The 12,148-nt window shown below is 58.1% G+C and overlaps 1 protein-coding gene across 4 annotated transcripts; it reads left to right on the forward strand.

Annotated features, from left to right (window-relative positions):
• Positions 1 to 301: 301 nt before the first annotated feature.
• On the forward strand, positions 302 to 12,018 carry VARS1 (valyl-tRNA synthetase 1). 4 transcript variants are annotated; one of them, XM_043907834.1, is made up of 31 exons: positions 302 to 481; positions 684 to 1,105; positions 2,353 to 2,487; positions 2,583 to 2,721; positions 2,799 to 2,834; positions 2,963 to 3,087; positions 3,173 to 3,260; positions 3,456 to 3,556; positions 3,698 to 3,825; positions 5,274 to 5,438; positions 5,647 to 5,728; positions 6,243 to 6,362; positions 6,456 to 6,564; positions 6,657 to 6,751; positions 6,981 to 7,071; positions 7,269 to 7,393; positions 7,477 to 7,580; positions 7,660 to 7,818; positions 7,933 to 8,023; positions 8,151 to 8,256; positions 8,341 to 8,411; positions 8,501 to 8,626; positions 8,916 to 9,020; positions 9,103 to 9,171; positions 9,276 to 9,354; positions 9,485 to 9,612; positions 9,945 to 10,100; positions 10,178 to 10,384; positions 10,468 to 10,579; positions 10,686 to 11,011; positions 11,874 to 12,018. In XM_043907834.1, the coding sequence occupies exons 2-31, from the start codon at positions 719 to 721 to the stop codon at positions 11,940 to 11,942; spliced, it is 3,834 nt and encodes a 1,277-aa protein (XP_043763769.1). In that variant the 5' UTR covers positions 302 to 481; positions 684 to 718; the 3' UTR covers positions 11,943 to 12,018. The 4 variants fall into 4 exon arrangements, with proteins under 4 accessions (XP_043763769.1, XP_043763770.1, XP_043763771.1 ...); XM_043907835.1 differs by having other exon boundaries at positions 3,176 to 3,260; XM_043907836.1 differs by lacking the exon at positions 2,799 to 2,834.
• Positions 12,019 to 12,148: the final 130 nt, after the last annotated feature.

Raw genomic sequence — 12,148 nt, forward strand, 5'->3', positions numbered from 1 at the left:
CAGCGGGTAGCGCTCTCCCAGTCGCTTCCCCGGCTGCCCGCTCGGCACCGCCCTCCCTCCCGGCCGAGGACCCGCGCGGGGTGTCCGCGGCGGCGCCTGACCGGGTCGCGGTTCCCGGGGGCGTCCTCCCCCCGCCACCCCCGTGCCCACGCCCCGCGCCATTCCTCAGGAGCGCGATCTGCAGCGGGCGGCGTGACTACCCCCAGGCCAGCGTCCAGCAGGACTGAGCCTGCACACGCAGGCGGGGCACGGTCGCCCGCGCCAGGACCCGCGGGCCCGGAAGCGCTCGCAGTCACAAAGGGGGGGGGACACGTGGGCGCCGACGGCCCGGGCGGCTGTCTCAGGGAGCTAGGGTCGCCCAGAGAACCGCCCGCCGTCCCTGCCCGCCGGATTCCTCGGCCGCAGCCGCCAGGCCAGTCCAGCTTCGGCCGGCGCCCGGCTATGAGGTGGATGCCCGGCTCAGTGTGACCACCTCCCTCCAGTACGTACATGCAGCCCGAACCCGCGTCCCACGGCCGCCAAGGGGCTCCTACGAGCTTCCCACACTCCCCGAGGGCCCGCGGTCACGGGAAGTTAGTTCCCCACTGTCACTGCCACCCCGAGAGCTGGGTCCTCGGGTCTTGAGACCCAGTCATACTTAGTCCTAGATGCCTCGGTCTTACCCTGTCTCTCTTTCTCCTTAGGGTTTTTCCACCGCGTTCGGACCTCCCGCGTAACCATGTCCATTCTGTACGTCTCTCCTCACCCCGATGCCTTCCCCAGCCTCCGAGCCCTCATAGCTGCTCGCTACGGGGAAGCTGGGGAGGGTCCGGGATGGGGAGGAGCCCACCCCCGCATCTGTCTCCAGCCGCCCCCAGCCAGCCGGACTCCTTTTCCTCCACCCCGTCTGCCAGCCCTGGAACAGGGTCCCGGTGGGCTCTGGGTGTGGGGAGCCACGGCTGTGTCCCAGCTGCTGTGGCCAGCAGGCCTGGGGGGTCCCGGGGGTAGTCGGGCAGCCGTCTTGGTCCAACAGTGGGTCAGTTACGCAGACACCGAGCTAATACCAGCTGCCTGTGGGGCTACGCTGCCTGCCTTGGGACTCCGAAGCTCGGCCCAAGACCCCCAGGTGAGAAGAAGCGTGAAGTGGCGGGGCGGGGGGGATTTAGAAGAAGAAAGCAAAAGTCGGAATGGATGGTGAATCAGGAAGATAGCGTATCAGACGTTGAAAAAGACTGATCATATCCCGGATTGCCACTTGGTTTGGTAGCTTTGGGCAGGTTAAACTCTCTGAGCCTTGGTCTTCTTATGTCTATAAAAATGAAAATTGAGAACATGTTGAGAAGGTTAAAAGATGTGTGCAGAGCACATAATCTAGTGCCAGGTGCTTTAAAAGTCTCTGAGTTTGGTGAATCTGAAACCGAGGAGGTTAGTTAGAGGTTACCATGAATTGTAGGAAAAGACTGGGTGAAGAAGAGGTGAGGAGAGGCAGTCAGAGAAGACAGTTGCTGGAAGAAAACAAAGGAGAAAAGAAATGAAGAAGGAAAGCAGGGGAAAGGAGAGATAATCACACCAGATTATAAATGTAAATTCTTCCTGAATGGAGCTGTGCCTTACAGGCCTAATAACACCACCTCCTTGAAGAGTATTGAGCATATGGCAGATACTTATAGTTTTCAAACAAATGAATGAATAAAATGAATATATGACTTAGATCCTGACTTACCCCCTCATATCCTGACTACCCTATTGAAATAGAGGGCTCCCCCTCTGGGATTCTCTCTCCCCCTCGGCCTCATTTATTTTTCTTCAGGGCTTTTAAGGAGAACAATAGGGTAATGCATTATATGCTTGCACATTTATTGCTGCCTCCCCCCCCCCCCCCCCTCCCGCCGCCCCCGCTACTAGAGTGTAAGCTCCAACAGGTCATGGACTCCATCTGTTCAAACTGCCTCCTTGTTCATTAGATAAGTGCCTGGCATGCAGGAGGTACTTAATACGTATTTGTTGAAGCAATTACCGTGTTTCCTCATGTAATCTTTAGCCTCCTGTGCTTAGTATATTGCAGCTGACATATAATAAGTGTTTGGTAGGTGACTTCCCTGCAAGTCCAGTGATTCATACACTCTGTGCTTCCCCTGCAGGGGGCATGGTTGGATTCCTGGTCAAGGAATCCCACATGCCCTGTGACCCAGCCCCCCAAAAAAGTTTTCAGTAGGCATTTATTGCATGAGTGGGAAGAATTTTTATTATGATCATTTCAGTGAAGAGGAAACTGGTGATCTGTGGGAATGGAAGGAGGCCCAAATGGATTGCATGGGGGTGGGGACTGTGGTGGTCCAAGCGTTATCTCATACCCTTTCGTCTTCCCACTAGGCTGCACTGGCGGCCCTGGGCAGAGCCCTGAGCCCCTTGGAAGAATGGCTTCGACTGCACACCTACCTGGCTGGGGAGGCCCCGACTCTGGCTGACCTGGCAGCTGTCACAGCCTTGCTGCTGCCTTTCCGTTATGTGAGTCACTGGGACCTGGGGAGGAATGAGGACAGGTTCCCTCGGACCTCACTACAGGGTGACTAAGGATAATTCATTTCTTTCCCCCACCCCAGGTCCTGGACCCCTCTGCCCGCCGGATCTGGGGTAATGTGACTCGCTGGTTTATCACATGTGTTCAGCAGCCAGAATTCCGGGCCGTACTGGGAGAGGTGGTTCTGTATTCAGGGGCCAGGTCTCTCTCCCAACAGCCAGGTGAGGAAGGATGGAGAGTGGGTGGGGAGGGGGTTCCTCTGGGCCCTTTCATAGGCTCATTTTCTTTTCTCTCTTAGGAATAGCAGAATCAATGGGACAGGAGCTGGGGGATGGTACGTGGGAGGTCAACATGGGGGAGCCTTTGGGGACCTAAATAGGCCATCTGAGACATGGTAGCCCTGTGAACAGCGTTCTTCACAGGCCTGCAGCGACAGGTCTGCATTTCTGTGCCTCTTTCCAGGCTCTGAGGTCCCTGCACCCCCAAAGACAGCTGCTCAACTCAAGAAAGAGGCAAAGAAACGAGAGAAACTAGAGAAATTCCAGCAGAAGCAGAAGGTCCAACAGCAGCAGCCACCCCCTGGGGAGGTGAGAGGCTGAGGGTGGAGCAGGATGGAGGGTTGGTGCCATGGTGAGTGGCTGGTATCTAGGCCTATATCCTTTTCCTCCCAAACAGAAGAAACCAAAACCAGAGAAGCGGGAGAAACGGGATCCTGGGGTCATTACCTACGATCTCCCGACCCCACCTGGGGAAAAGAAAGGTACTAAAAGAAAGGAGTGGGAAGAGAGACCCTCACTCTTCACCCCACCCTCCTTTTCTCTTTTCTTTGTATCCTGTTTCTTCTGTCCTTGCTCCCACTACTTTGCCTAGTGAGGCCCATGTCCTTCTCTGCTGGCCCCTCGTCCCTCTCCCAGTTGCTCCCAGCCTTGGCTCTGACCCTGCCTTTCTCCCTCAGATGTCAGTGGCACCATGCCTGACTCCTACAGCCCTCAGTACGTGGAGGCTGCCTGGTACCCTTGGTGGGAGCAGCAGGGCTTCTTCAGGCCTGAGTATGGGGTGAGTGGACGCTGCCGCCCAGGCCTGGAGGGGATGGGGACGGGGAGGGACAGGGCTGAAGGATCCATGGTCCAGGAAGGGGCCAGGCCGTGGAAGAGGTGACATGAGGCCTTAGCAAGCACCCATCTTCCTCCCTGTCAGCGTTCCAGCGTGTCAGCACCAAACCCCCGGGGCATCTTCATGATGTGCATCCCACCCCCCAACGTGACAGGCTCCCTGCACCTGGGCCATGCGCTCACCAACGCCATCCAGGACTCCCTGACCCGCTGGTGAGCTCCTGTCCTCTCCTCCAGGCTTCCCTCTGCCTTCTGGCTCCTGCTCCTTGGCTCCCTTCTCTTTGCTGACTGGGGCTCTCACCTCTGCCCCCTGGTGGTGCTACACTTGCCTCTAGATCATTCCCATCTGATGACTTAGCATCCTCTTCTGGTCAACACTCCCAGCTTGCAAACTCTCTTCTCATGCCACTAAAAATAACATTATTTTGAATTTATAAAGAAATAACATGAATAGTTTCTTGTAAGAAATTTACAGCTTCAAGTTTCCTTGACCACCTTCCTCCAGATTCACTCCCTCCTAAGAATTAGCCACTATTATCATTTTGATGTGTGTCTTTCAAGACCTTTCCTATTTACTTACATATTCCTATACCCATGGGATTCCCAGGTAGCTCAGTGATAACGAATCCACCTGGCAATGCAAGAGACACAGGTTGGATCCCTGGGTCAGGAAGATCCCCGGAGAAGGAAATGGCAAAGCACTCCAATATTTTTGCCTGGGAAATCCCATGGACAGAGGAGCCTGGTGGGCTATAGTCCATGGGCTCACAAAGAATTAGACATGACTTAGCAACTAAACAATATCTTGAAAATGTCAGAAAGTGTCCATATCCATTACAGCATATAAGAAATACCTGTGGTCTGTATGAGAAAGGAGTTGCTATAGTCCTGTCCCCAAGGAACTCTAAACCTAGTGGGGGTAAACAGATCAATACAGTAACGAATATAATGTAGTTTGGTGAGTCATTGAAAATAATGTACAAATACAGTGAACCTAATTAAGCTTACCAATGTTTTTTTATTTAATCTTCACTATCTTGTTAAAGAAAGCCTCCCCTGCCTCAAAGTTATAAACATGATCACCTATTATTTTCTTCTTTTTTTATTTTTGGAAATGATACTATCTTCTAATGCTTTTTCTCATAGTTTTGTTTTCTTAAGTTGAAGGGTTTTTTAAAAACTGAATTAAAATTAAATTTAAACATAAAAATAAAATTATTTTTGTGACTATGGGGAAGTAGGGCAATTTTCCAATCAAATTAGCTACAGTCCCAAACAAATTTATTGAAGTTTGCCCTTTCTCCACTGACATTTGAAATGCCACCCTTAACAAATACTAACTATGCTTAGATCTGTTTCCAGTCACTGTTTTGTTTCCTTAATCGGTAACTTTGTTCCTGGTTCCTGTGAAAACTTGTTTTAATAATCATAGCTCTCTGATATGTTTTGCTATCTAGTTGGGCAGGAGCCTCCTCTTAGTTGTTTTTGCCAAATTGCCTGGGCTGTCCTCACACATCTCTCCCTGACGATTTTAGCATGGGGAGAGTTCTGATCCACCGCCCCTTCCTTTCCTGAGTCCATCAACCACCTGTCTGGAGTCCCTGCTTCCCTCGGGACAGCTCCACCACCCACTCACCTCTGCTTCTCCATGCTCCCTGCAGGCACCGTATGCGTGGAGAGACCACCCTGTGGAATCCTGGCTGTGACCACGCAGGCATTGCCACCCAGGTGGTGGTGGAGAAGAAACTCTGGCGCGAGCAGGGGCTGAGTCGGCACCAGCTGGGGCGAGAGGCTTTCCTGCAGGAGGTCTGGAAGTGGAAGGAGGAGTGAGTGCCAAGTCCCTGCTGGCATCACAGCCCCGTGACCCTGGCTGCAGGGTCAGACCCACTCACAGAGGCTGAGGGTCATGTGGGCCCAGGGCCCAGGTTCATCTCAGAGCGATGAGTGATCCCCACCTTCTGCCCCCTTTGCTACCTGATGTCATCCTCCAGCCTAGACCCCATTGCTGATCCCAGTCTGTCTGTCCACTTCCAGGAAAGGTGACCGGATTTACCACCAGCTGAAGAAGCTTGGCAGCTCCTTGGACTGGAATCGAGCCTGTTTCACCATGGATCCTGTGAGTAGGAGTAGGAGGGGTCTTGGGGCTGGGGTGGGAGGGGGAAGCTCCCCACAGAAGAGAGTACACTCTGGGGGCCCACTTGTAGGGAGAGTGGGTCCCCTCCTGGGGACACCAGGAAGTGGTCCACTCGTAGGAAACCACTAGGGCTCAGCTGCAAATGCTACTTTCTACCCCATGTCACAGCCCTTTGTGTTCCCTGTTGTTCCCTATAGGAGCTCAAATTCCTTCAGGCGGCACCTGAGGGCCCTTACCCTCCCCTGAGCTTGTACCCCTAGGACTGCACGAGCCCCTGTTCCTAACTGAGTGACTTCCCTGCCATATCAGCATCACCACGCTGTTTCCTATCTGTGTGTTCCCATAGTCCCCTCTCCCTGCTCAAGAAAACCACTTCTCCCCTCCAGCCCTTAAAGGGGGCCTATGTGCTGTCAGGGGGCTCTGGCCCGGCCGGATCCCACTGGCCTCGGCTGCCTCAGCACCCAGGCCCATCTCTGACTTCCCCTCTTCCCACTAGAAACTGTCAGCAGCCGTGACGGAGGCCTTTGTACGGCTCCACGAGGAGGGAGTCATTTATCGCAGCACCCGCCTTGTCAACTGGTCCTGCACCCTCAACTCTGCCATCTCTGACATCGAGGTGTGCCCCTTCCCTCCCCCCAGCTCTCCACACCTCCACCACACCCCCCCAGCCCCAGCCCCTGGGCCTCTTTTCTTAAGCTCCGTCTCATAGGTGGATAAGAAGGAGCTGACAGGTCGTACCCTGCTCTCCGTGCCTGGCTACAAAGAGAAGGTGGAGTTTGGGGTCCTCGTCTCCTTTGCTTACAAGGTCCAAGGCTCAGGTAGGAGCCAGGGGCACCAGGATCCTGGGCTGGGTTGGGGGAGGGGCGGGAAGTGCTCACTGCTGAGACCACAAGGCCTCCTGTCACCCCAGACAGCGACGAGGAGGTGGTAGTGGCAACAACTCGGATCGAGACGATGCTGGGAGATGTGGCCGTAGCTGTGCACCCCAAAGATCCCAGATACCAGGTGTGGTGGGGGTGCTGCCCGCAGTTGGGGGAAGAATGCTGGCTGAAGAGGGCTTCCACACTATGTGTAGGGATGGGATGGGCACTGAGAAAACTGGATTAGAAACGCATGGCTTTGGCTGCTTTCTGGCCCTGTGGGTGGAGTTTGGGTGTCAAGAAATAAGGACTCTGCGTAGGAGGGAATCGAGCCCAGTCAATTGTGTGTTTCTGGCGTCTCCCTCTGTCCCCAGCACCTGAAGGGGAAGAACGTGATCCACCCATTTGTGTCTCGGAGCCTCCCTATCGTCTTTGATGACTTTGTGGACATGGAGTTCGGCACAGGTAAGCACCGGGCTGTCCTGTGGGGAGAGGAAGGAGCCATGAGGCACATCTGAACTTGCAGGACTTGGGCTGGTTCTCAGAGGACTGTGTCAGGGGGATGGGGTGGTCTGAGAGCACATCCATTGGCAAAAGGTGGGGTGCACGTGAGCAGAGACTGCAGAGTCCTGCGTGACCCCGCACCCCCACGTACGCCCCAGGCGCAGTGAAGATCACCCCTGCCCATGACCAGAATGACTATGAGGTTGGGCAGCGGCACGGGCTGGAGGCCGTCAGCATCATGGATGCCCGCGGGGCCCTTGTCAACGTGCCCCCACCTTTCCTGGTGAGACAGCCTGGGTGAGGTGGCCCTGTCAGGAGACAGCGGGGCTCCTGGCACAGCCATCACGGAGCCTGTTTCCCCCCCAGGGCCTGCCCAGGTTTGAGGCCAGAAAGGCGGTGCTGGCAGCGCTCAAGGAGCAGGGACTGTTCCGCGGCATTGAGGACAACCCCATGGTGGTGCCACTTTGCAAGTGAGGGCGGAGGCCAGGGAAGGGGGTGGGCACCTCGGGGTGCTCACCACTCAGCCTCCTCACCCACGTGTATCTGCAGCCGCTCCAAGGACGTGGTGGAGCCTCTGCTGCGGCCGCAGTGGTATGTGCGCTGTGGGGAGATGGCTCAGGCCGCCAGCGCTGCTGTGACACGGGGCGACCTCCGCATCCTGCCAGAGGCCCATCAGCGGACGTGGCACACCTGGATGGACAACATCCGGTGCGTCAGGCCCCTCGATGTAGGGAGGGCGACCGGGTGAGGGGCCGAGCCGGGCACAGCCTGGCGCCCCGTCCACCCCGCCTTGATACCTTCTCCTCCCCCTGCCACTTGCAGGGACTGGTGTATCTCCCGGCAGCTGTGGTGGGGCCATCGCATCCCAGCCTACTTCATCACTGTCAACGACCCCGCTGTGCCCCCAGGGGAGGTGAGAACCAGGCCAGGGCTGGAGACTGGCACATCTGGGGCGGGGGAGGGCTTTCGGTGCATTGGATGTTGGTGGGGGGACAGGCAGAGGCACCCCCATGGATACTCATTCCACCTGGGCATGGCAGGACCCTGACGGGCGGTACTGGGTGAGCGGGCGCACTGAGGCCGAGGCCCGGGAGAAGGCAGCCAAGGAGTTCGGTGTGTCCCCCGACAAGATCAGTCTCCAGCAAGGCAAGGCGGGGCCTTGGGGTGGGGGGCAGTGGGGGCCGATCCTCACCTCTACCCCTCTGACCTCTGATCTCTGGCCCCCCTCAGATGAAGATGTACTGGACACCTGGTTCTCCTCTGGCCTCTTCCCCTTCTCCATCCTAGGTTGGCCCAACCAGGTACATTCCTGGGGCCAGCCCAGGGCCAGGTGGGAATCTTGGGTGTGGGTGCGTGGCTCCCCATCACTCACGCCCTGCTCTGACCCCAGTCAGAAGATCTGAGTGTGTTCTACCCCGGGACGCTGCTGGAGACAGGCCATGACATCCTCTTCTTCTGGGTGGCCAGGATGGTCATGCTCGGCCTCAAGCTCACTGGCAAGCTGCCCTTCAAAGAGGTGTGGAGACTGCCGAGACCCCCACAGTCCCCTCCCTCACCCGGACAGCTGTGGGTGGGCCCCGCCAAGGGGGCTGGTGGGGCTGAAAACCAGCCTGCACTCTGCTAAGTGATTCTGTACCCCGCTTGCTAGAAGAAGGAGCACTTCTGATTCACGAGAAGGGGCTGGCAGGGCCACCGAGGGGCCCGAGGTTCAGAGAGGAGCAGACCAGATGTGGGGGTGAGGGGAAAGGCATTGGGGTCTAGGCGGGGAGACGTCCTCACAGGCCTTCCCTGTCCTGGCCTCGCAGGTCTACCTCCATGCCATCGTGCGGGACGCCCACGGCCGGAAGATGAGCAAGTCTCTAGGCAACGTCATTGACCCCCTGGACGTTATCCATGGGGTCTCCCTGCAGGTGGGGCTGGGTGCTGGGTCAGGCCGGGAAGGGCTGTGGGGCGGTGGCCATGGGCCCCTGACTGCTCCCACCTCACCTCCAGGGCCTCCACGACCAGCTACTGAACAGCAACCTGGATCCCAGCGAGGTGGAGAAGGCGAAAGAGGGGCAGGTACAGTGGGCAGATACAGGGGTGGGCCGGTGATTGGCATGTGGGCAGAAGGCGGTGAGCCTGACTTAGGACACTCCCCTCCCTGACTCCTCATTTCCCCACAGAAGGCAGATTTCCCAACGGGGATCCCCGAGTGTGGCACTGATGCGCTCCGGTTTGGACTATGCGCCTACACATCCCAGGGTACGGCTCCCCACGGCACGGGAGTCTCAGCTGCATCCTTCTTCCTCCCCGGAGGCACCCTGCTGTCCGCTGCCCAGGTCCTAGGGCTGGGAGGGAGAGCAGTGTAGACTCACACTTCACCTCCGCCTAGGCCGTGACATCAACCTGGATGTGAACCGGATATTGGGGTATCGCCATTTCTGCAACAAGCTCTGGAACGCCACCAAGTTTGCCCTCCGTGGCCTTGGGAAGGGTTTCGTGCCCTCACCCACGTCCGAGGTGAGGGCCTGGTGGGTGGTGAGGTGGGTAGCACCCACGCGGGTCATACCCTTGCCATCCCAACATCAAGCCTGGCCCCTGCCCCTAAGGAGCCTGCGTGTAGCTGGGGGGACAGAAAGACACAGGGGAAGCCTCAGGCACTGCAGTCTTCCCGCACAGTGGCGGGGCCGGCCCTTTCTGGCCTGGGCCACCACCCTGGGCATGTGGTGGTTGCTTTGGACCCATCTCCTCCTGGAATGCAGATTCCCCGTGGTTCCCGTTCCCATGGGGTTGTGGCCCCTCCTCCTGGGCACATGGTGCCCCCTGGCTGACAGGCTCCTTCCTCCCACAAGCCCGGAGGCCGCGAGAGCCTGGTGGACTGCTGGATCCGCAGCCGGCTGACCGAAGCTGTGAGGCTCAGCAACCAAGGTTTCCAGGCCTACGACTTCCCAGCTGTCACCACCGCCCAGTACAGCTTTTGGCTCTACGAGCTCTGCGATGTCTACCTGGTGAGGAGGAACCGCCTGCCCCACCTCCCGGTCCTTGGCCTTCTCCAGCCCTGAACCCTGTGCCCCTCTGCCCCCAGGAGTGCCTGAAGCCTGTGCTGAATGGGGTGGACCAGGTGGCAGCTGAGTGCGCCCGCCAGACCCTCTACACCTGCCTGGACGTGGGCCTGCGGCTGCTCTCACCCTTCATGCCCTTCGTGACCGAGGAGCTGTTCCAGCGGCTGCCCCGGCGGACGCCACAAGCTCCCCCTAGCCTCTGCGTCACCGCCTACCCGGAGCCCTCGGAGGTATGGGGTACAGCCTGGATGGGGGGCTCCAGGGAACTCCTCAGAGCCGCCCCAACTTCCTCACCCCCTTCTCCTCCCCTCAGTGCTCCTGGAAGGACCCTGAGGCAGAAGCTGCCTTCGAGTTGGCCCTGAGCATCACTCGAGCTGTGCGCTCCCTGCGTGCCGACTACAACCTCACCCGGATCCGGCCCGACTGTGAGCCTTGGGCCTGCATGTGCCCCTCTCCACTCCCACCCCGGGACCAATGTCTAGCATGGCTGCCTCATCTCTGTCTCCTCACCTCTCTCCCTTCTCCCGGCAGGTTTCCTGGAAGTGGCTGACGAGGCCACAGGTGCCCTGGCATCGGCAGTGTCGGGCTACGTGCAGACACTGGCCAGCGCGGGGATCGTGGCCGTCCTGGCGCTGGGGGCTTCTGCACCCCAGGGCTGCGCTGTGGCCCTGGCCTCTGACCGCTGCTCCGTCCACCTGCAGCTGCAGGGGCTAGTAGACCCAGCCCGGGAGCTGGGCAAACTGCAGGCCAAGCGTGATGAGGCGCAGCGGCAGGCCCAGCGTCTGCGGGAGCGCCGCGCCGCCTCAGGCTACACTGTCAAGGTGCCCCTCAAAGTCCAGGAGGCAGATGAAACCAAGGTGTGTGGCGTGTGGGGCAGTTCCTTCCCCATTTCCCACCTCTTGCTCCCTCCACCATCAAACCCCCTCCTGCAGCTGCTCTGCCCAGCCCAGGCAGGAGAGCAGATGGGACCATGGAATCCCTCCTTTTACACATGAAAGACAGAGGGGCAGGGGCACAGCCTTGGGTCACACAGCAATTTGAAGATGGAAGCAGACCAGCCAGCCAGCCGGACCCCTCACGCACCACCCAGTGCCCAGAACATGGCGTCCACATGCCGGAACCTGGGCTCAGGATGGAGCCAGTGTAGTCAGGGAGCTCAGCAGATCACCTAGGGACCCTCCAGGGAGGAACCATGGGGTAAACCAGGGGCACAAAGGAACAAGAGTGGAGGCTAAGAACCCGCATGGCTGAGCAGGTTCTCACTCCTGTCTACCCGGAAGCCCTCACGGCAGGGCAGTATTACCGTCACCATTTTCCAAGGGAAGGCTGAGGGCCTGCCTCGGAACCTGCATTCCTAACCACTGTGTCAGGGCCTGGGGCTGGGCCACTGGTGGCGCATATGAGCTCTGGGGCCCCTTTGTCCTTGGGAACTGAACACTCTGGGAAAAGGCAGGACCCAGGAGACCAGTGATGGTGGAAGAGAAGGGGGTGCTGGTAGAAACGAATGAGGCTGCTAGTCGGAGAGTAAGAGGCTGCTGGTGGGAGGTTGGTGAGAATTAGGGGGAGACAGGCCAGTCAAACACACGGTACCCCAGCTACTCCCTGCCCATGGTCCTCATCCGTCTTTCCAACTCTAATCTGTCTGCTCTTGTGGGCATTTGAGGTTCTCCTCTCTTGGGCCTGGACCTCCTCACCCACCACCCCCTTTTCTGTCCTCAGCTCCAGCAGACAGAAGCAGAGCTCAGGAAGGTTGATGAGGCCATCGCCCTATTTCAGAAGATGCTGTGAAACACCCAACTCCAACCCTCATAACCCCCAGTGGTCCACCATGGGGATGGCAGCAATAAAATATTTTGCCACAAAACCATATCTCAGCTGTGTGTGTGGTGGGGCTGGGGAGGGGGTGCTGAGGGGCTGGGTTCCTGGATCCTCAGAGGTGCCAGTGTGAACAATGGGAGGGCAGCAGGCTGGGCATGAGGCACTGGGTCCCGGTG

The sequence above is a fragment of the Cervus elaphus genome, chromosome 7 (genome assembly GCF_910594005.1).
Source record: "Cervus elaphus chromosome 7, mCerEla1.1, whole genome shotgun sequence".
Taxonomy (NCBI): Eukaryota; Metazoa; Chordata; class Mammalia; order Artiodactyla; family Cervidae; genus Cervus; species Cervus elaphus.

Bases quoted from the DNA above. Each gene is read 5' to 3' on its own strand.
- VARS1 (XM_043907834.1), top strand. From the start codon at position 719: ATGTCCATTCTGTACGTCTCTCCTCACCCCGATGCCTTCCCCAGCCTC. The intron at 2,835-2,962 runs GTACGTGGGAGG...GCCTCTTTCCAG, and splicing joins GGGACAGGAGCTGGGGGATG to GCTCTGAGGTCCCTGCACCC. The intron at 6,752-6,980 runs GTGTGGTGGGGG...CTCTGTCCCCAG, and splicing joins CCAAAGATCCCAGATACCAG to CACCTGAAGGGGAAGAACGT.